Source organism: Epinephelus moara, chromosome 19, assembly GCF_006386435.1.
Source record: "Epinephelus moara isolate mb chromosome 19, YSFRI_EMoa_1.0, whole genome shotgun sequence".
Classification (NCBI taxonomy): domain Eukaryota; kingdom Metazoa; phylum Chordata; class Actinopteri; order Perciformes; family Serranidae; genus Epinephelus; species Epinephelus moara.
In genome coordinates, this window is record NC_065524.1 from 8188791 (window position 1) to 8212914 (window position 24124).

General features: G+C 40.5%; 2 protein-coding genes across 5 annotated transcripts in view; one reads left to right on the top strand and one right to left on the bottom strand.

The window, feature by feature from the left end:
- The window catches only part of LOC126406946 (serine/threonine-protein kinase 32C), a 96898-nt gene extending 83078 nt beyond the window's left edge, over positions 1-13820 (bottom strand). For both annotated transcript variants that reach the window (XM_050071543.1, XM_050071544.1), the window contains exon 1: positions 13400-13820. In XM_050071543.1, the coding sequence (XP_049927500.1) occupies positions 13400-13481 (82 nt within the window). In that variant the 5' untranslated portion in view covers positions 13482-13820. The remainder of the gene's footprint in view (positions 1-13399) is intronic.
- A 1135-nt stretch (positions 13821-14955) lies between these two features.
- LOC126406850 (leucine-rich repeat-containing protein 27-like) lies at positions 14956-23642 on the top strand. Of its 3 annotated transcripts, none has more exons than XM_050071377.1 (11): positions 14956-15385; positions 15553-15834; positions 15972-16102; positions 16401-16459; positions 16854-17006; positions 17880-18075; positions 21158-21247; positions 21575-21677; positions 22277-22374; positions 23170-23290; positions 23401-23642. In XM_050071377.1, the coding sequence occupies exons 2-11, from the start codon at positions 15622-15624 to the stop codon at positions 23512-23514; spliced, it is 1278 nt and encodes a 425-aa protein (XP_049927334.1). In that variant the 5' UTR covers positions 14956-15385; positions 15553-15621; the 3' UTR covers positions 23515-23642. The 3 variants fall into 3 exon arrangements, with proteins under 3 accessions (XP_049927334.1, XP_049927335.1, XP_049927333.1); XM_050071376.1 differs by having other exon boundaries at positions 14957-15385; positions 15547-15834; XM_050071378.1 differs by lacking the exon at positions 16854-17006 and having other exon boundaries at positions 15547-15834.
- The last annotated feature ends 482 nt before the right edge of the window (positions 23643-24124 follow it).

A 24124-nucleotide genomic window follows, 5' to 3' on the forward strand; every position in this document is an offset into this window, starting at 1 on the left:
AAAACAAGGAGTACTAACTCGGCAGCTACTTCTGGGGACTGAAACATCCCCAGAAGTACACTGCGCACTGACTGTCAAAAACAAAACAGTGACTGCTTGACTTTAAGAATCTCAGTTGACTGAGGCGTCTCCGACTTTAAGGGAGCATCCCTTCAAGTTGTGGAGCAGCCGTGTCTGTATGACACAAGCCTTAAAATTCACTGAAACAAGAAAAGAATTGAATAAATAAGCATTAACTGATTAATCGCCACTGATTTTTGCCACAAATTTTATCCAGCTACAAAAAAGCCTGAGAGGTTGAAAGTTACAACGAAAGTACAGAGAGTCTTTGCTGTGATACAGTGTTTTGTCTCGTCGCATTGGTGTAAACTGGCAGGTTTTCATCATATGGCAGACTGATGCATTGCAATTAGTTGCAGGTTTCAACTCCTCTCATCATGACTCTTTGGTCTTAACTGGGCGTAAAGGACTATTGAGTGTTTTGTATGTTTCCAATTAACTGTCTGAGGGAAGAGTTACATCCAATGGCTGGCCTACAGTTTCACAAAAGACACCCACCTGCAAATGTACTTCCCGTGCATTTAGATAAACACACACACATACACAGTGGTAACGCTGGAGCAATGTAAAATCAATCATAAACTTTTCTACAGTATGTGTGAGTATGCACAGCATTGTGTAGTTGTAAAGTTGAATGAGTTATGAAAAAGCTGCCCAGATGTCAAGTAAATCTTCACAAACAGGGAGCCATGTCGCTGAGAATGAAAGAGGAGATGTGAAATTGGACCTCTACACACAGAGAAATCACTACGGGAGGCTGCATCGTACATCTAAAGGCTGTCAAGATGAGGAGGGAGCAAGACGAGAGCACTTCAGAGGATAATTCTGCACTGCAGCATGGGGACTCTCGCATGCACAGCACTGCCACAAAGAAACATCATCTGGACCGTGTGAAAACTTCTGAGGTTACCATAGCAATGTGTCCCTTTGTGTGTGTGTTTCTCTCTGTCTATGTTGCGTTGCAGTGCTGCCACATCATCTCCCAGTCCCTGCATTGGCATAATTAATTCACTGTGATTCACAACTCCTGGGCAAGCATCGACACATTGTGTATTCATCATGTTTTGGCTCATTAATAAAACACAGGGAAAGCATTGTGCTGGACTTGAACTATCTATGGCTCATTCTCATATCTGAGGTCATTCAATATATGGAGTCTGTCTACACTGCAAGCTAGTGTTGGTGCAAGTTCCTCCTGTGAGCAATGGATTTATTGCACAGCCCAGCCTGACTCCTCAAAGGTCATCATCCCAAACAAGCACCTTGAAACCAGGTCAGCCACTACATAATCATGAACGCTGAAGGTAGACAGCCAAAGCTGGTTCCTGGTTTGTATCAAATCCTGGTTGGGATTCAAAGAGACCAGCAGATTTAAGGAGAAATAAACCTGTCACTTGTCATTATTGATAGGGTATTTTGCATCTTTTTAAATATGTTAATATCAGAAGTCTCTATCTGACCATGCAAAAGTTGAATGATGCTTGTTTTTAATTAAGTCAGACATGCTCGCACTAGCTTCATTCTGGGACATTCATCGACATCAGATTCTTATTCGGTGCTGCACCATCCACCATATTGTTAACACTATACACATGCAATGACTCATGCATATCCACCTACATATGTAGACAGCTGTTCAGAGGGTCCAGACTTCCTGCTTCGGATGTTTCAACCCTGTTCTTCCAATTAAGAACTGTATCTCAACACCCAACACTCTTTGACCCCCACCATTCTTGTGCATCTTCAGTAGGACCTGGTTTCTCAAACCACTGGGCTGTGACACACTGCAGTGGAGAAATAGACCACGCTACGGGGTTAAAATGCCATAGTAACCTTTCGACTGTTCACAGGGAGATACATTAGGGATCTATTTAGAGCCTGGCGGGAGGTGGTGGGAGGGAATGCGGTAGAGGGATAGGAGGAGGAGGAGTAGCAGTCACAAAGAGTCTTTTAGAGAGAAGAGAGATTGTGATGGTATACTGTAAATAGAGTTCCATAATGTCCAGCTCTATATTGCTCAGGTATTGAGTCTGAGAAAAAAACTGAGGGTCTGAAACTCTTTATTTTCAGCCCCTGAGAGGTGAAAAGTACACTGAAGGCTAAATAATGCATCTTCACTTCCAACACCAGCTGTCCTCAAATGAACACAGAACACAGAAGTGCAGTACGTGCTTCAGCAGGACAGTGCTGATGTAACACAAATTATTCACATAACATCCCGATTTAAGATCATTTCCAGGAAAATTTTTAATATGTAAACATGTGTTGTATGCATCTATAAACCAGAGGAAAGAAGACTTTAATCACCAGTATATCACAGTGCGGTGCAAGACTTTGTTTTTGAACCTTAAGAAAGCGATAGAATAGATAGAACTGTGCTTAAGATGATGCATAGCAAGTATGACACGGCCTTTAAGAGTGTGTTTAAGGTGAAAGGAAATGGGCACTTCAGCCTAGTTCTTTCTCCTTAGCAGCTCCAATTTGAAGCAAAGGCAGGACACATTGTGTTCTGGCCCAGATACACCTGACTTCTGTTAGTCCTCACAGGTATTTAGGACAAGCACCAGAGCTGTATATTCAGTTCACCAGTCAGGTGTGCGCTCACATGATGCCTTAGCCCAAACCCACTTTTCAAAACCCCTACATTGTTACACAATACTCTTTTCTGACTCTTTGAAATCATCTGCAGCACGTCTCCTTCGATACCTGTAAGGAGCTGTGTGACTGTTTTTATAAACCTCTGATCTTCGAAGTGAAGGAGGTTTGTTTGCATACACACTCCCCCTGGGGTGGTAACTGGCAGCTGGAAAGGAGGAGCAACTGTCAGATTTAATAGTGTCACATTTCAGTGGCCATTCACTGTACAGCATTTCAAGAGTGAGAATATGGATGCGTGTGTGTGTGTGTGTGTGTGTGTGTGTGTGTGTTTGTGTGCCACCAGTGAGCCAGTGTGTTTGCATGTGCGTAAGTAACCTGGTTACTGTTGTCTGTCTGCAGTAATCTGCAATTTTAAATGTCACACAAATGAGAAATTCACTTTCCTTAATTGGGGTAAGGGATTAAGCCATGTGTACACTTAACTGTAACTGGTTTCCTACTTACAAAAGCACTTAGGCATGACAAAGACTTCAGAGAGGGGAAGTATTGCTTTATGCGGCTGGATGAAAGGGAAGATTATAACTTGCAGTGGTGCATCCTAGTGTCCAAAATAATTAAATCCAAAGCCCGTGGTTAAAAAGTATGGTTGGGGGTAGGGGAGAAATCAGATTACTGACCAACTGCATGTAAACACGGGTTTTACAGTAACACGGATGTTAACGCTCCGATATCCTGCCGTAACCTGATTTCTCCCAATAACCTTGCTTCTTGTGTGCATGTAAACATAATGAGTGTGACAAACCCTCAGGCAATACAAGTGAGCTCAGAGCTCTACATAAAGAAGTACAGTGGTGGTGGATGATGCGGTTTTCTGACATAAGAAAGGCTGGCCAACAGGCCGGCAGTTCTGCCCTGTCCTCATGCAGTACTGAGAAGAGCAGAGTCACCTTCCTCTGACCTTATTCTATCAGTTACAAATAGCCTCCGGAAAAATCATATCTCAGACGCACAGCTATTAAAAAAGCAATATTTTCATTAGAAGTTTAACAGTTGGCCTACTTTTGCAATCATACAGACAGAAATTTAAGATCTTGTCACAGTACATTACACTGTTGTTCTAAGGTTAAGAATCTATATCCATTATTATGGATTTTATTGACTGAAAGGAAATACTGCTACACCGCATCACCATAGAGATCATAAATCTTTAGAATTGACTATTGGCTTAATGCCTACCCCATACAGTGATCGTCCAATCATAGCTTAGCAACTGTAACTAGGCACGTCAGGTCTATGAAGATCTCTCCACATATTTAAGCAGAGTGCATGGGGGGCTGGAGTAAGGAAACTCCGCATATGATAGGGATGTCAGTTTCTGTCAATTTTGCTTTCAACAGCCTGACACCCATTAACTTTTAACTAACCACTTCTTTTAAGAAAAAACATTAAATGATGTGAAAAAGGCCTAGAAGAGGCACCAGGACTTGAAATGAATGCTTGCCCACAACAAGTAACTCTGTATTTGGGCAAGTGTAATGCCTTATGCAGTTGTCTGATAGCACAAGTGAAAAATAAACATGATGTCAAATGTAATGTTAATGCTATCTAGAAAAGAAAAAAGGCATAGGCTTAATGTATCGCTGAGCTGCAAGTGCAAGTTTGTCTCACCACGGACTGAACAGGACTGATGAAAAATCTGACATACTGGACACTATGGAAGTTAAATCTGTCTTCAACAATATCATATACAACACAACATTAAATATCTGCGACATGCAAGAGAGACCTACTTTTTTAGCACAGAATCTAATGCTAAACACCGTGCTGTTCCAAAGAGGGCACTGGTGTGACCGTATCTCTTTCAGAAGCTTTGTAATACATCCTTGTGTCTTTTTGGAGAGTTTGTCAAATAAATCCTTAATGATGAATCTGGCACTGAATTTCTTCTGTGATTATTTATCAATTTTTCAGTGTTGAAAACAGTTACTGCTGTTGTTAGCCATAACCACTAGCTGTTGATGATGGCTTAGGGGAGAGTAAAGGGCAAGTGGCTGAGATGTGCTGGGTTGTCCCCTTTCAGAAGTTGCATTATGTCGCTGCCAGTGTAACACCAGCGGCAGCGGGTTTCTCTGTGTCTGCAAATTAAGTTATAGTCTAACATGCATAACCGGTCCAAAATATTCCTCCCTAATATATTAAGAGTTTGGAGGGCTGTGTTTTTTTTAGACTTTATCAAACAAAACAAAAAAAACTCAAACTAGCTAAAGTAGCAGTGTAAGGAACTGATTAAACTGTGTTTCTTTATTTCAGTGTCTTTTACGTGGATCATTTACTGAGGATTATTCTGAGTATTTGCCTGGGACATACAGCTTCAACCTCAGTCTTTTAGAATATCATGTATGTATAGTCATCAAGGCCACAAGACCTTTAAAAAGATTTGAAAACAAGTTAGATTGAAACATTAAAAAGTCAATCAGAGGCAGCATATTCACCAGATTCATGTAGCTAACCGTAGCTTACTTAGTTAGTGAGACACAGCTAGTGAAATCGGTAGTTGTCATGTGAGCCGGTAAATTGTCTACCTCCCTCTGAAATCGAGGACCCACAGAACATTGAATATTGAAACGGTTTTGACATGGAAACAATGCAGGGATGCTGAGATTATCTGAACACTGGTTTTAATTGGTTTCCATGGGATAGAATGTCTGGGCTGGCTGCTACATGCAAAGTAAGAGCCCTGAGTTTGTCTCACTACACTGCACAGAGGTCTCACCACAAACACTGTCAGACACTACACACACACACACACACACATCCTGTGTAATGAATGGGATTACAAACTACTGAGAGTTTACATCTGTCAGTCTGTCAGCAACTTGTGTTGACTTTGTGATTTGCGACCCGAGTCTTTATCCTCTCCGATCCTCCTCATTTGCTACGAGGTTGCCTGAGCATGGGCACAGTGAAAAAGTACTTACAGTTGCATTCACGTTTCCTGCAGGAACTGGCAAGGCGAGAGTGCTGCTTCTCTTCCCTCTGTCATGAATCTAGTTCAGTAATCGAAGCAGGGGGAATTAACTGAATGCGGGCTGAAAGCAGTCATATATTTCTCCATAAAAGAACTGTGCAACCCGAGAGCCAAATATTGAACTAACCTAACTACTGCTGCGAGGCTGCTTACAGGTTACAGCTTTGTTTGCTTTATTAGATGCCCTTCTTATCAATTCCAGTCTTTAATTTCCCATTACAAAGATGAGGGGATTTATGGTCAACAATAAACCTCTTTAAAGGTCAGGAAAGTGCAAATGCAGTAACAAAAACAGAAGACAATGAAGACAACACAATCAGCAAGTGTGAGAGAATCCACACACGCTCCTCCAAGCCCACTTCATCTGCACTCCCCTTGTCCTAATCCATTCCTCCCTGACACACACACACCTCTACAAGGAAGGGCGACCTTTCTTCCCTCTGTTGTCACCACAGCATCAAGCTGAGCTCATCTCTTTGAAGACGCTCTGGCACTAGAGCTGTTACAACTGTCATCACCTGCACATCACCCGAAGCAAACAAGGTTACATAAGACTGGAGAGATGGACAAAAAGTAACAGAGAGGCACTGTCAGCTTCTTTTAGGAAGTGTTGTATCTGGGGAAAAATGTTGGGAAAAAGTGATATCTACCCTTGAAATATGATCGATAGCACCGAAGGCCTTCTTCACAGAAGCCACTCTGTCATGTCACAGAAGAAACAACACAGGTGTGAATAATAAAATGAATAATAGTTGAATTCATTGTAGCTGCTTCAGTGTCAGGGTCCTAAAATTTGTGCATGCTGGCTCGTTGTCACACTGTAATGGCTTACAGATGGACAATTGAATAGAAGCCATCATTAATGCTATTAGTAACACCTGTGTTTTTCCTATCACAAGTCAAAATGCCTGCTGTGAAATAGAGCCTACGCAAAGCTGTCTGCAGCAGAAGGTGCTGTCAGTCAGATGTGAAAACATTGTCAGACCTGCCTAGCAGTTTGTCACTCTTCTCATAAGTAGCCAAGTATGTAACTGTTCAATATAAATATAGCACCAATTTTAAGTGTAATGAATATTTAGGAATATAATTGAAAAATGTCTAGAATGTCTCTGATGTAATATCTTAATAAATGTGAGTTGAAGTGATCAATGTTTCTACAAAAAATAAAGACAAGATTAAGAAAACTACCTGGTTGCCAATTCAATATGTATTGCAATTTTATTTACTTTCATAACACCAGACAATGGGAAAAAGTTGCATCATACACTTCTAAATACTGTATATTGTGAGACATATTTCCAAAAACAATGCACATCACACATCATTCAGTCTTTCTGCCTTCTATTTTAGCAGTTGGGGTGTAACAATATTGATCTGGATCGAAATGTAATAATCAACAATCAAATATTATAAATGCAAATGGAAAACACCAATACATGTCGCCATCTTCAAGATGCACCTTTCTTTTGAAATTCCCATGGCACGTATGTGTCACCATTTCCATCTAAGCACAACTTTTTCCTAAATTAATTTAAACAGTGACGGTGGCCTAGTGCCAGGCAGACAATGGTAAGAAGGGAGGAAGAAGACGATGAGGATATTTACACATATCGTCTCACATTGATCGCAGGCCCTTGAATAAACTGAATCGAAACCGTATTGCGGCAGACAATGTGATATCAGAAAATATCATATCGTTGTCCAAAGAACTGATTTAACACCGTATTGTGATGAAACTTGTGATTTACATCCCTGTTCAGCAGCATCATATACTGCATAGAAAAGTGTTTAATAATCTAGTGACTGTTTTTATGGTCTTATTCTGTAACATTTTTGTCCAGTTCAGCTCTTTATGACCTTGCTCTGTAAAAGGTGCTAAAATGTACAATAGACTCAATAAAAAATACTTTTTGAGTTAAACTTAAACTGCTACATTTACCTGGCCTGCTCATCGAGCTAGTTATCCAGTGTTTCCCAAACACTGATTTATTTGTGGCAGCCACCACAATATCAACTTTTTTTTTTTGTATTTAAAATGGGTCAAATTGGTGCACCCTGCAACCCCTCTGCCTCCCCGTCACTAGGAGACTATTCACCAGGAGGAGAGAGAGCAGATGCTCCAGAGACGGACCCTCAGTAGTGGCTGTAGCAGCACCCCAGCACTGGGATTCACAGCAGGCTGGGTCTAATCTGTGTAACAGCAGCAACAGAAAGTTTGCCAAGCTGGTAAGGAGTTTTCTCTAACTGAGTTTGAGCTGCTACAGCCGCTACTGAAGGTCTGTGTCCTCAGACCCTCTGCCATTTTCTGCCGTCTCGCTTCAGCTTTGGTTTTCTTGAAACAGACATGACGTCACATTACTCAGAGATTTCCAAAATAAAAGCGGCAACTTCTTTGCACCTCCGCATTTGAATGTTACCAATTCAAGCATCAAGAACTTAAATCAAAAAACATTTTAGAAAATGTGATACTTAAGTGAATCAAGTGAACGCCCTGTAATTAGCACATCAGTTGACACTTCATCTGCTTTCATTTATAAATCAACAACTAACAGTTTCTCTGCTTTCAGCGATTCCACTTTGTGCACTTAAAATGACACTTCAAACCCTTTTAGGGCCCATGTCTTCACTTTTGAATAAAAAAAACTTCCACAGTTCACACAAAATTCACCCAAACCGCTTTCAGTGCTTACACTTATGCTTACACTTAAACTAACATCTGCTTTCACTTGAACTGAAATGAATATTTTTCAGTTTTTCCACTTCAACTGCCATATTCAGATCACTTTATCAACTACACCTCGACAGACATTTCAGCTCCTTTCAGGGCTTGAACAGCACTCTCAATTCCTTTCAGTTTTGTGTGCCTAAAGAAATTTAAGCTTCAACGGATGTTTCAACTTTGGGCTTACATTTGAATTGACACTTCAACTTCATACAGTCATTACACTTAAACTTCAGTTTTTATTCTTTTCAGTGTCCTTTCAACTTCGTGCTGTAACGGTATTTTAAATACCACTTCATATTTTAGCTATTTCCAACTGTTCAGCTGGAACGTTGCTTCTGAAAATGTTGCCTTTTAGAGTTTTATCTGATTTAACAAACATAAAGAAACAAAATTTTGCTATGCAGACTACAAAGAAAGACCTGTAGTTTAATTTATAGTAAATCACCGCAACATAAATCAAAGCATGAACTGAAAATTGGTCTAAAAAATTGCATTTACATATTGTCCTCAGATCATTGAGCTTTACATTACATGTTTATTTTGAGAGCGTGATGACATCACAAGCAAGTTCCCACAAGAGAAATGCTCAACAGTCTGAACCGTGGCTATCCTCTGCGATCAGATGATACTGCTATATGACCAGGACAGTATTCCCCACCTCTTGCACTTTACCGCTATGACCAATTATGGCGGCCCTCCGCTGTGGCCAGTAGCTGCAGGCAGCCATGAAGTTGAGTTGAATAAAGAGAGTGAAAGAAAGTGAGAGTCTGTAACAGAGATGAAAGACAGTGAGCGCCTCTGTATTCAGTGCAAGTAATCAGCCATCTCTCTCTGCGTCTATCTTTATCCTCAACCAAATCTGCTTTCATTGCCTCATACACTTATCCTTGACGGGAAGAGCAGTCACGCACACACTCAGACATTCAGGCACACACATACACGCCTACACGGAGGATAGAAGTTTATCGTCCACAGAAGTGGAAATTTGCCTTTGGCTTAACAAGGATGATCAAATGCACACAACAATGTAACAATACGATAAACAGACAACACAATTAACAGCACCCTCTGCATACACAATCACTCCCACACTTCCAATACTTTGTAAATCCTTCGGAGCAAAAATAACAAGTACACCAAATCTGTGCCCATGCTCAATTAAAGCAGGCATTAGTCAATTCTGCACTCACTCCTGAACACTGAGGCACATTCACAACAAGTGCCCTCTTTCAAAAAGCGACAAACTAGCGCTGTTCCAAGTTCAGATGAGGATTTGGAGAGAGTGAAGCGCTCCTTTGTCTGGAGCCTGGTTAATAGTTAAACTCAACAGCCACTGGCACAAACCTCATTTACATTAGGGCTGCAATTAATAACTGGTTTCTTTGTTAGCTAAATTTACTAATCATTCACACAGCTGATTCTGTCTGCAAAATTTTGACAATACCCACCAGAAGCCCGGAGTAACATCTTGTGTTGTGCTTGTAGCCTGACCAGCAGCCAAGAATCCTAATTTTCATTTAAGAGGCTACAACAACTGTCTCTAACAAAGAAATCAATCGATTAATCATAAGTGCTGCAGTTGCATTCTTGACACATAGCTGCTTACAGTTCATCACTGGTCAATAAGGACATGGCACAGAACAGTGCTTTCCAAAATAGGGGTCAGGACCCCCATTATGGGTAGCAAGGGGGTCATATGATGAATCATAAGAAAAGAAAAAAATTGTTGCACAAGATTACATTTATTTTTTCCTTATTTTTTCTACAAGAATTATACGAATTAACCAATCTGACTCTTTGCTTTTAATACTTTTTTTGAGTTCATTATACAGTGCAACCACTGGCAAATGGGTCCAACTATCCATTGCTTTATATCTTCATTTTAATCAATCTCATTCTCGTGTCTGTGTGGTACAGCTACCAGCAACTGCCGATAAGGAAATCCAGCAGGTTATTCGTGAATTTCTACAAGGGAGGATGGACCCCCAGCCCCTGTTTACTGTCTAGCTTGCATTATGATTCAGTGCCATTTAACTGAAGTTGTACCTCGAATAATTTCAAGTGACAAATAAATTGATTGATTGATAACAGATTTCATTCTCTGTGCCCTCAGTTAGGATCTGAGTGGGCGTGTTTGCTCAGAGAATGCTCTGTGCTTTGTCTCGAAGTGGCTCTGTACAGTGCCGCTTTTAATAACAGCCAGAACATGTGATGAGACACACTGGTTTTGAACTGTCTTTGAGAAAAATGAACATTTAAGAGTCTGTCCATTCTCAATTCAAAGCTCTATGTTTCGCTCTTTAGAACAAGCCATGTTAAATGACTTTTCTTTGATTCTCTTATTTTCCCGACTGTTGTCTCTACCCTGTGTGTGTCTCTCACACACTTAAGTCCCAATGCTTATTGTAATGCACAGATTTGATTAGCTGAGTAACGTTATGTGAGATGATTTAACAAATGCACTTGGTGTGTGATTTTTCTGGTCTGCTAAAGCAGTTATACATTTTCAATAATTTTTCAGTCATAGGTCGGGGTTTTAGTAGGCATCTGGGTGCTGACTGAGGGGTAGGAGAGGGATGGCAGGTCAACAAGGGGAAAGCATTATGGTCATATTGCTGACATGAAAGATTTCGTTCCCCCTCAAATTGTCGAGTAAGCAAAACTTAGAGCAAACACTCAAACGGGGAGAAACAACTAACCTGGCTCTGTCCGAAGGTAACAAAATCGACCTGCATGTACCTCTAAAGCTCACATATATCACAATATATTTTATTTGTTTGATCCATACAAAAACTGAATTATAAAAACACCATGTTGTGTTGATCTATGTCTTGGCCGGACGCAGTGACTTCATACAGTCTTCGCTGGTTGCCTGTCTGGCTCAGAAACAGTCCAGCACTTCTGAAATTTAACAAGCTCTGCTCAGCAGCCATTTAGCAGCCAAAAGAGAAAAAGAAGAGACTTCTCACAAATGATGATAGCAGCCATGCTAAAGTGTCTAATAGACCAGACTGGCGTGAATGCTGTTGTCAAAGAGTTTCAGTGAGAAAAGCAATGCAGAAACTAGCAGGATGTGCACCTCAATCAATTCCACAGCTTTCCTTTGCTAATCAAACTATCTGCCAAAAAAGCCCTTTTGGCAGCTACGCTTGGACATCAACCTGACCACTTGATTATGTTTGCAGCCTTTTGAGCCAAACGCTGCTCTAATATTACTGCCTAATGTAGGCCATATGCTGTTTCCCAAGAAGCCAACAGATACTGTTTCTAAGAGACCTGACAGGCAGCAAGAGACATCTAGAGTCGAAGTCAGCATCCACTATGCAGAGCACCGTGGTTTGCTCAGACTGTTATCAGCGGTAGGCAGCGCTTTGAAAGATGGAACAATGTAACAGAGAAGCAGCTGCTTTACAAAGACTGTAAACTACGCAGAATCTGCGCTTCACAAGTGTTCAAGGTGATCCACCTGACATTAACAGTTGTCTCTTTTGAATACATGTGCCCTCCACTCACTTTACTCCATGCCTACTGTTCACTGTGTGCAGGAAATAAAGAGTTTCATTGCTGCATAAAGGGACACGCTTAATAACACATCCTTGTAATAACATTATTGCATAAATACATCAAACATACCTTTGCACCGAGGAACAGTCAATCTATGCATCTATGCAGCATGATAGAAGCAGATCTGAAGGCCATGCTGATAATGCAACTGCACTGGCTCTTGACAGCGGATGGAAATTGAAATTGAAGCTGATATTAGTTTTTGTAGGTCATGCATAAGTGGCACCTGCTTCATATTGATGATAGGAGCGTTTGGAAACTGACTTCTGTCTGATTATAAGCATGGTACAGGCTGTCTCTCTTCAGATTCAGCACAGAGTGGAGAAACACACCATCTCAGCCTTGAGAGGTTCAGCCCTGTGCTTCAAGGCTTCTCCTTTAATTACACAGAGCAGCTATAAAAACAGAAATTTGTACAGCCTGGCCAAGAACATCTCTCTAACCAATATGGGCTTTGATCAAGTGCTGTAAGGGTGAGACCATACCACTTAAGGCTGTAGAGCCACTCCTATTCTTTTCAACAGCTACTCACTTTGATAGCAATCTGAATTAGAGCTGGACACTTTTCCTCAAGGCTATTCTTTGTATGTAGAAACACACATACACACACACACACGGAGGCCATATGACCACATCCCTGCAGTGAAACGACCTAATTTACTCAAGTTTGCTTGTAACTTGGCCAGCACGTTGATGAGAGCTCTGTAGCAACACTAGATTTCTGAGATTCGGTGATTCAGTGCTGGGCTTACTGGGGTGCACTTCCAAGAAGCTTATTTCCCATACACTGACAAGATATCATGAATTAACATTACTTCCATGCATGACACTAATCTTGACTTAATTATGCAATTAACTATCTGTCTTCAAATAGTCCTCATTTCAAAGAGTTCATTCAGGCATTAACGTATTTTCTCACAGTGAGCAGCAGATATTCCTGCTGTGACTGAGTGGGAATGCTGCACTTTGTGTCTCTCATTTGATCTGCACATGGGCTAATGTGAAGTGGAAACTTTGTGTGCTGTCAGTGCACGTTGTGTGGGCGTTATTGTGTGTGATGAATATACAAATTTAAGGTTACTTAGCTTCTGTTATCATCGCCTCCAACATTTTCCAAAGCACAAACGCAGCCTTTGTTAAATGTAGGCAACACACTCTTCCTCGTCGTTTAGGATCAACCCCAGCAGTCTCAACAGCAACAGTTTTCTTCTGACAACATTTAAATTCCTGTCAGAAACTTTGACAACTTAGCTTCACTATCACAGCACAACTCTGTCGCAACATTACAGGCTAGTGCTAACTGGAGCAATAGTACTAAATTGACACTATACATTGATTATTAACAAACAAACCTGTACTTCTAAAGTAGTGTTATTTTTGACAGGGTTTAAAGGGAACCCTTGCTTTACTTTTCCATCACTTACCATCTTCCTTTTCATCGAACACTGGTCTCTTTGAAGAACTATTGGCTCCCATCCTCTTCTTCCACTTGCCCCAGTGAAACATTGATGCTCAGATTGCATTCCTCGCCTCTTGAGGAGAAACTACAGCTCTGTGTTGGACACCCTCCTCAAAACACAGTAACACTAACCGTACATCTCACCCAAACCGTGTCCGTTATTTCGCTTTATTTATCCGATATTTATTCAGGCGAAATTTGAGCGCCGCGACTTTAAGTCTGTCTTAACCAGGCGGGAGCGAGTGTAGCAAGTCCCGACGGACTGTGAAATATTTTTCAAACAAAGACTAGTCGGTTTGTTACAGTTGGAGGTTAATATAATCACTCGGTACTGGTAGTGTTCAGTTGTCTTCCGTAGCCTGCCAGCCAAACCGAGAGACTTCTGTTTTGTCGGGGCTGAGAGTAAATGCTGCGTCGAGTTAGCCATAGTTAGCTGAACGGAAACAGGAAGTCATGCAACGGTGCCTTAAAAATAAAAGCCTATAAATATTGCAGAGGCACTGCAGTCGCTTAAAATCGCCCCAGTCGGAGAATTTACATTCATTACGTATGAATTCAATGGTACAGTGTGATTATATATTAATTTATTTGTTACATCAATTTACATTAAAACAGTTAAGTCCAGTTGAGTCAATTTCCTTCATATCGTTAACCAAGCAATCTAATGTACAAAAATGAATGTATCTGTGATTATAAGCAGTTTGACAAACTGTTAGAACTGCAACAATTATTTGATTAGCTGTCATCTATTTAATCAATTTCCAACTAATTTAATAATCAATTAATCGGTGTAAGTAACTTTTAAAGGGGAAAATTCTCTCATTTTAGCCTCTTAAATGTCTTTTTTTTTTCTGTTTTTAACTCCTCTATGATAGTAAATTGAATATCTTCAGGATGTGGACCAGAAAAAAAAGACATTTGCAGACGTCCTCTAGGGCTTTGGGAAACACTGATAGACCTTTTTCACCATTTCATTTCATTTCATTTCACCATTTTCTGACATTTTATGGACCAAACAACTAATCGATTAATCAAGCAAATAATCCACAGATTGATTAATGGACAATGAAAATAATCAGTTGCAGCCCTACAAGTGAATGATTATGATTCAGAATAAATAACTGTTTTCCTCTATGGACTCTAGCATATAAAGCGTGTAAATAAAAGCCTTTAGTCGAACAAAAAAAAAGGTTTTATATATTTCAAAATTTCTACAGTGCATTTAATCCGCTTTCCCTTACTTCCAACTATTGCCCAGGGGACTTTTATTGTGAACATTTTAACCGGAAGTTGCCCGCTGGTATTCTGACTACCTTGATAGTTGTGAGAGTAGTGTGACAGTTGCTGGCCAGTGACTGTAGTCGACGTAGCCCTGTATCACAGACTGTCATGCATATCAACACATAAAGACCAGCCTCTGTAGGTGAAGCCAGGATAGCTCGGGAGAAACTGGGGGGGCTTTCGTCGCTTGTTACCAGCAGGAAACTGATGCTGCTTTCCGTCAGTCTAAATGAACCTCAGTGAATTATTCTACAATCTCATTAGGAGATGGATGGGTGGTGCCGAACCACTGAGGGGGAAAAAGGATTTAACACTTTGTCTGCAATACACATGCTCACTGGGTTTATCAGCTCTGTTACAACACTGCATGTTAAAAAGTGTAAAATATATAAAGGCGTTGAATGTGGCATGTGACCTGCTCACATTTACACAGTATTTAAAAAAAAATCTCTGGTTGATACATTACGGATGCAGTTCGCCTTGTTTGCACGTGGACGGTTGCCGTAGTTTGTGTTGACCTCGTTGCCTTGGTAACGACGTATAACTCGTTAGGCGGCACATAGAAGTGACATTTTCCCAGGGTATGTCTTTACCGTTTAAATAAAGTGTTAACTTGAAGAAGAGACCGAGACGAGTTCACAGACTACGACTATGTTTATTCATATTCCAGGTAACGTTAATACGGAAGTTGTACAGTAGTTGAACTGTTTGCTAATGCTAGCTAAAGTTAGGCAGCAGCAATGAATGAATGAATAACTTAGCTAGCAGGTAAATTACTCTTCTGCTGTTTAGATGAAACCTGCCCTTTGAATGTGTTACACACTTTCTCAGTTTCAGACACAAGGACTTGGACACCATGAGCAGTGGTCTGTGGACACCAAACATCTCAGCATCATCACTTCTACCATGTCATCCCTAGAGGAGGGGGAGGAGGTTCCTGACCTGCAGCTGAGTTTTGTGTTAGGGGACAGTGCTGACAAACCACAGACCCCCCACATTCTGCCTGAGGATGCTGAGCCTCAGGAGCTCCCTGAATCTTATTCAGCAGAGACATTATATCTGAGCAGAACTCAGCTGAAACGTGTTCCAGAAAGTATTTTGAAAAATAGCTCACTAAAGGTCAGTTTGGACTCAACATGCATTTGTCAGCCTCTATCCACCTAGCTTCACTTTATTCCAACAATTTTATATCTTAGTACAATTTGTTCTTTTGCATTTGTTCTATTAATTCTGACTGCTCATTGTATCGTTTCCAGTATTTATATCTTGAAGGCAACCAGATATCCAGTATCCCAGATTCAATGTTCATCAGCTTGCCAAACCTTCTGTGGCTGGACCTCAGAAATAACCAAATTACATCACTACCCGCCCAAATTGGCTTGCACAGGTAGGTTACTTATGCAACTGTTCTTTGAAATATATTCTGAATGATTCCAATCCTTTCGGCCACCATGGGAGTAGTTTCCTCTTTGTCACATTTCAGAACAGCTTTAGATAGGAATTTTTCTATTTTAGAGTTTTGTTTAGTAGCATATGGTCCAAAAATTAAATTTAAGATTCCAACGTGAGTCAAAAAAAAAGATTCTTTCTCACTTATTGTACAATATCCTCGTGTACACTTCAGGACTAAACATGTGTTGCTACACAGCCCTTGCAATCATGTATCTGTGATTTTCTTCATACAGATCTCTGAGAACAGTACTTCTGGAAGGAAATCCAATCTCAGAACTTCCACCAGAGTTGGGTGAGTTGAGCTCGTTGAGCTCAGTCACCTTTACCAGCGATCAATGTCTCTGTTCTTTCAGATAACAAGCTGTCTTCCTGTTTCATCAGTTTCACTAAGCTTCACTTGCAGCAATTTAGAGTGGGATTACTTGCACTGAATAACTAAGTTATTAATAGAAAAAACACACAAAAGGGTGTCGCATATTTTGCATTCCTTTTAGCTGTTGTCACTCATACTGTTGCTCATACACTGTTGCTTCCCTGCTCAGTAAATTACGTTGGTAACTAAGGAAGTGTACAGTGTGTAGGATGCACTTATTGTAAATCAATTTCAGTGAGTGTCAGCTAAACGCAAAAAGTATAGCCTGTAAATATTGTTGTAAGGGATTCTTTATTTGTCATTTTTTTCCCAGGAAATGTAATTACCCTCAAAGGCCTAAACCTGAGGAACTGCCCCATCATTTTCCCTCCACAAGACATTGTGAGCCAGGGGCTGCAGAGCATCCTCCAGTACCTCAGGACTGCGATGGCTAAGCGGCCAGTTAGCATGGGAAAGAGCCCCCCAGGTGAATCAAAGGCACCTTAACTTTGAACAGTGCAGCAGCAAGGTGTTCAGTATGCACGTGCATTCCAGCCATCTGCTCTTTTTGTCAAAGATAGGACGGCTGGCCACAAAAATAGCTCCTTGCCCTGGTACCACTTCACTGGTGTGACTTCTGTTCCCTTGGAGACAGCACGTGCCACTCGGCTGACTCTTTTCCTCCCCCTGTTCCAGCGCTGTAATATTTTTAGCCGGATGAAAATGATCGATAACCTGTGGGCTCTAAACAGGAGCTCTCTGTCACTAAGCACTGTCTGGAGGTAATCACTGTGAGAAGCCTAAGACAGCCCTCCACAGGAGAGGCTGCTGCTGCACAATGAGCAGAGCCAAACCCCTCAATCAAACCATTTATCTCCCTGCCTACAAGGTTATAATGAAGACAGGGCTCCAGGTCTCCAGGGGGAAATCTCCTTTCTTTTAATTGGCGCAGTGTATAAGTTTAGCAGATTTGGATATACACCATTCATTTACATACTGCATTGTCACCTGCCCTTTTCAGCTGCGATAACATGGAATATTTAGCCTGAGTCTTATTATCCTACATGTGGGTAAAAGTTACATTCAGCTCCTTATTTTTATAACTCTGTAAAACTTGCCATATTTTCAGCTCTGCAGTAAGAGGTGAACGTTTCACCTTCTATTATTAGTAATGTGAATTTGTTGGTAAAATGTTGGCACATCTTTGCTGCAGTTTGAAAAGTACTCTGTATTCTATCACTAATTCTTGATTCATCATGTGCTTTTTATCAGCCACCGTAGCTGTAGCCAACAATGATTGTTGCCAGCACTGGCTGCCCCCACATTATACTTGTAGCTGCCATGGTTGTTTTGTTGGTAGAGTTGCCAGCGGTGGAGAAGCTCCAGCTGTCAGAGCTGATGGGGTCCAGTGTGGAGGATGAGTCAGTGGATGAGGACGAGCTGCAGAAGTTTAGGGAACTCAAACACAAGATGAGCCTGCTGGACAAAGCTGAGCTGGGCTCCACGGGGCAGGGTGACAGAAACACGAAGTCACGTCTTCCTTCTGTTACCAAAAGGTAAGTCTTTTGTGTGTGGGTGAAAGGAATAAGATATGTTTTAAGTGACATTGCTTTTCCTCTGTTACAGTTTGACATTTTGGGATGAATGCTTATTGGCTTTTTTCCAAGAGTTAGCAGAGAAGATTGATGCCAGTCTTGTATGTGTGCATTAAATATAAAGCAACAGCCAGGATATGGTTAGCTTAGCTTAGCATACAGACTGGAAACATGATGTACTAGCACCTCTAAAGCTCACTGATTAATTAATTATATCTTGTTTGTTTATTTCATACAAAAACATAAGTGTAAAAATTGCAATCCACAATTTTGTTTTATTTATTTATTTCTTATCTTATGTGCCAGACAATTTCTTGGCTGCGACCAGTAACTATCTGGAGTCCATGCTGGTGGCCTGACAACTGGTCCTGGCTGAGATATAGTCACATATCACTCCTGTAAGACAACAAATTGTCAATTTTACACTTTTGTTTATAGACAGATTGGACAAATGAGATATAACAAGTTAAAGGAACACCTCACCTGACCATTTGTATATCAATTACTTATGCATGGATGTTACCTTGAATTTTCTTGCACGGCTCCATAGTGAACGGAGAATCCAAAAAAGGGGAACATTCGTCATGAATCGAAGTCATAGGCGTCCATGTTTAACTACAGCAAAACTACTTCAAAACATCTATTTACAAACTCTCACACAACTCCTGAGGGGTATTCCAGCTAGGAGGTTAAACAAACTCTGAGTCTAACCCTGAACTCTGAGTTGATTTACCCTGAGATGGGAAACTCTGAGTTACCGGTTCCAGAACAGCTGATTTGAGTTAGTTCAGTCAACTCTGAGTATGTTCACTCTGAGTTAAGCCGACAATAAAAAGCCATCATAAATGGAGCTCCGACTCCACGATTCACCATGGCAACAGGTAATTAATGACAGCGCCTCCATTTTAATCCAGTGGATGTAGAGATATTAATGCATGTGTAGCAGACGGTGCACGTTTATCTTTAAAAGAAGAGCCTGAGTCAGAGCGAGGAAAGTGTAAATAAGTTAACCATAAAGTTAATAAAAAAGTTATTCAGTGTTGTCTGTTTATTCATCATTTGTCAGACTTACATTTCCTTAATGAAGATAAAGTGGTGGAATCTGACTGATCGGGAAAAACACAGAAGGCAGCAACTGAAAAATTGTAAGATTTAAAACATATAGGCTAGGCTATAGATCAAAGACATAAAGACATGACTGTAAACTCAGTCTGACCCAGTAATAATATGTTTGGTGATTTGCACTTGAAAAGACGTTGAGGTTAAAATACAGTAGATTTTAAAATGTTGCATATCTATTTGTATCGTGACTTTATTTCAGCTACAAATGTAGTAAATTTAAAGACACTGAAATGCTGCACCATTGCTCACTCAGAAATATTAACATATAATCCCCAATATTAGGCTATAGGAATTATGTTGATTGATTGATACTACGTGTCTAAAGCTTCATACCGATTTTTAAAATTTAAATAATTAGACCTACACATTATGTGCAATAAACATTTCGGAGCTGCTCTAACAGACTGACAGTCTGATCCTTGTGCACAGTGTTATAAAAAATAATAAATATAGAAAGGACAGAGGTTTAATTCTAAAGACAAAAGCTGATGTCCAAAGAAGTGATTGATGTGCATAAATTCAGTAACTTAAGACAGTCCTGAGTAACAAACTAATATCCAGCAGGATTTAGACTGTGACAGACGGTAAATCTCTGCTAATTAATGTGTTTCGATACAAGCTTTGACACGGACTGAAAGAATGAGGAAATGAAACAGTGTGTAAGAGGGAGGAGACAGAGAAAAACTCAGGGTTTATTGAAGAAAACCTGCCAGCGAGCAGGTTAGGTTCACAGACTCAGTTGCCATGGTGATTGACTCAGTTTGATTTACCTCTCTTTCTGGAACTGAAAACCCAGAGTTTCCCTCATTTCAGGGTTAACATACTCAGAGTTTTCACTAAACCCGCTTTCTGGAATACCCCTCCGCAGTAATATCCAAGTCTCATTTATCCAGTCGTATGCTCAGTTCTTTCCAGTCACATGCATTTTTGCTACAACATTACAATATCAAACACTTCTGCCTATGAGTAACGCGCCTGAACATGCACACACACATGTATGAGCCCCGCAGGAGAGTTTAAACGCACGTGTGTCCAGGCATGCTACTCAGCCGTGCATGACACTTTATACTGACATGTTTTAAATCGCAACGTTTTGGCGAAAATGCATGTGTTTTGGAATTACCCAGCACATGACTGGATAAATGAGACTTGGATTATTCTGCACCAGTTGTGTGAGGGTTTGTAAATGCACGTTTTGATGTAGTTTTTCTGTCGTTAATCCTGGTCCCCGTTCACTTTTATTCATGAAGAATATTTGCTGTTTTTGGATTCTTTGTTCACCGTTAAGGCATGCCAGAAAAACTAAGTTCTCCCCACAAATTCAAGGCAACACACAGTAAGTAATTGATGTACAAAGGGTCATTTTGTGTGGGAAGAATTCCTTTAATATGTGAGCTTCAGAGGTGCTGTGATTGGGATTTTGTTACTTGTGAAAATTGCTTGGTTAGCTGTATCCAGTCTTCATGCTAAGCTAACTGGCTTCAGGCTTTAGTTTAATATTGAACAGACAGAAATGAGTTTGGTATTGATCCTCACATCTCTCTGCCAGAAAGCAAATACGCATAAGCATAATAACTCCTGCCATTGTTGTGGTACAATGTATCCAGGCAGAAAATATCCATTGGGCATAAATCATTTTCACCTGCTCAGGTATACTGTGCTATGAAGTTTGAAAGTGTTGTTTGCTATCTAATGGGAGGACAGAGAAGGTGAATTTGTTTTGTTTCAGTAGATAACTTTTGTGCTGAGGTTTGGAGTTGTTCTATGGCATGGTGCCTTGGAAAAGGATAGCAAAACACTTTTTAATGACATTCTCTGCAGAGGAGACCAAGTGATAAAAATCTCCCAGGCTGTCTCCACTGGGACTCAGAGCTCGGGAGAGCAATAAAACTAAAGCATTTTGTTTCAATTTACTTGTCAGAAAAAAGGCAACTACCAAGGCCGGCATAATTCCTGAGCTCCCGCTGTTTGAGACACAGCACTGGAAGAGGCCAGAAGAGAAGAGACAGGTGTAAGTTAATTTCTAGTATAAGAGCTTGAGTTCAGTGTTAAAAAAATGCCCTGTTTATTATCCATTTGCACCACATTTTGAGCATGAAATTATATTCGATGACTTGTATAGAATATTGAGGCCAGGTAATAGCACAGATAAGATGGAATTTTATTTCATGCCATTTGCCCAAGTGACCAACAGTAGGGAATCCATACTATGTCCACAATGTAAAGATATAAAGAGTAGTCCATGTTTACAACCCTCTTTGCAACCATTTAAAAACAATAGCCCAAGGACTATTTTCCTTGACACAGATCATTACATAGTTATCCGGCTCTCCCACAGAAACCAAGAGGCTCTTCGGAAGTGGCGCGCACAAACCATGATCAAACAAGGGAAGAAGATGTCTGAGCAGAAGAAGCGTGCAGAACAAAGAAAAAAAAAACAGGTATGTGTTGGGGTACATCACTGAAATTACCACCTGAAAACCTGTCAACCACAAGGGGGCAGTAGAGCACCTCCTTTGTCATAATGGGTGGAGGACTGTAACAATAAATATGATATAACATTTTCATGGTAGTTCATGAGTTTTCAGGTGGTAGCATCAACAGAGTTAGTGATTCTTTATAATGTTATGGGGGACAGTGCGGTTGGAGGCAGCAACAGATGGCAGTGCTTCTGATGGAGATGGAGTGTGCCACATCAGTGATCGCGCAGCAGCAACATATAACCATCAAAGCAGATGTATACATGCAGGCAAGCACGATGCAGATGGATGGTTTTGAGTAATTCAGCTGCATTTCCACGCATACAGCTGAACTGTAGCTTATAATATTTACATTTAAGCCACAACATCAGGGCAAATATTTACTGAAATATACAGTAAAATTTGGGGTACTTTGACACAATGAGGCTGCTGTACAGCTGCAGCTGTGGGCTATGGTTGTAGGGTGTGTTGCAGCAGCTGTATCATCCTATATATACACAAGCTCTGCACTCTAGAACAAGATACTCAACACTAAATAAACAACCTGCCCTCTGTTACAGGAAGCTGAAACAGATTCAAAACCTAGTGTGGAGGACAGCAGTGACACTCGTCAGAGTCAGACGTCCAGCTTGTCCATCACAGATTGTGAGGCGTCCAGGTAAATCTGGTTGAACAAAATACTGACCACCAAAGACAACATAGGTAGAACACAACAACTTGAGACATGAACCAATGTTATAAACAGAATCAGACCTACTACATTGCCAGGAATGTTTTATTTTCTTTGTTTAATGACACTGTGTGTACAAAAAAATTGGGGCATCTTCCTGCTATTCAGTCTCAGCCTTGATTGAACAAACATATCAGAGTTTAAAAACCCCTCCCTTAAACATAAATGCTTCTGTTTGTCTCCATTACCTCCTTCGTGCTGCATGCAGATTTAAAAAAGAAAATAAATAAGGCATAATGGTTTGTACTTATATTTTTGGGCATTTGGTGTGTACAATTTAAACAGAGATACAGAACATGTTGAGCCATAGGAGTACAGAGACAACAAGTAGCCACCAAATGGCATTTTGCATTATCTCCAACAGTGAGCAGTGCAGATGGAAAGCTAGAGACACCTAGTGGACAAAGAAAGACTGCACAGCCACCTTAGAGCATCAGCAGTTTCTTTTGTTCTCCTTGAGCAAGATAATTCCCAAAACCATAAACACCAGATTAGATAATACATCTTAGACTTTTCTGTTTTCATTGTTAGACTAAATCCTAAATGAGGAAAAACAGCCACACACACACACACACACACACACACACACACACACACAGGCTTGCATTTTTAATTAGCTGATGACCAGACATAAAGGCTGTGATACCTCTGGCTATAGTTAGGCATCTCAATATTCAGTATTTCCAAATGAAATTTTGACCTTTGACCTGTGTGGCTGTACAGATCAGCCCGGGAGCTGGAGCGGAAGATTCGTGCCCGCGTTGAAAAAATACATGAGAATCGCAGGAATCCCAGTGGCACGACTGGTGAGCATATGGCAGCGGCAGAACAAGATGTGGAGGAGGTCAGGCCTGTACTTCATTATTCACACAACTCATCTGTATGAAACTTTATTGGTCATTGATCTGAATTTGTTTTTTGTTTGGCTGTGTTTCTCCCAACTCTGAATGACAGATAAGGAAGCTTCAGGCTCGGCTTTTAGAGAGGACGAGAAATCGGGGAAGGGATATCGGAAATTGCTTTACTCTCTTCTCTGCAGACACCTGGCCGAGTTTCTTTGACAAGTGACGGGGATTGTGACGTCTGTTTGAGTTTTGTGGTTTTGAATTCATACTCAGAATCCACTATGAAGACTAATACTTCAATGGATGGCCATTGTAATGCTCATGTCATAAAAATAAAAATCACAGTGCTGTTTCGGGGCAAGTGAGTGTTTTGAAATGTTCTTAGACTTACATGAGACAACCTCTCCACACAAGACATTTACCCAGTACAGAAATGACTCATATTTCCCATTTACTTACCTTATCATCATTTAGTTTATCAAATACGCAAAGTCTCTCTGGTAATGTCATGCATTTACTGTGTGAAATGAACTATTCAGTTGTTAAATGTTACACTGACTCACCAGACATAATAGCATCATATATAAAAACCTGAATTACCATTCAGGATTAATTAGAAATAGTAAATAAAGGTGAACCTGAACTATAATTAGTATTGACCCACCTTTTTAGGCTGACATAAATTATAGAATTCAAATTAATAGTGGGTGGATATGTAGTGAAGTACAGTTCTTGTATTGTGCCAGATTGAAGGATTTAAATGGTGTTTTAGCAAATAGCACTTTTAATGCTGTTGTGAAAGTGTAAGTAATTGTATCTGAGATTGATGGCTG

Coding starts and splice junctions, on each gene's coding strand:
- LOC126406850 (XM_050071377.1), top strand. CDS start 15,622: ATGTCATCCCTAGAGGAGGGGGAGGAGGTTCCTGACCTGCAGCTGAGT. Junction 16,103..16,400: donor GCCCAAATTGGCTTGCACAG/GTAGGTTACTTA, acceptor TTCTTCATACAG/ATCTCTGAGAACAGTACTTC. Junction 23,291..23,400: donor CAGAACAAGATGTGGAGGAG/GTCAGGCCTGTA, acceptor TCTGAATGACAG/ATAAGGAAGCTTCAGGCTCG.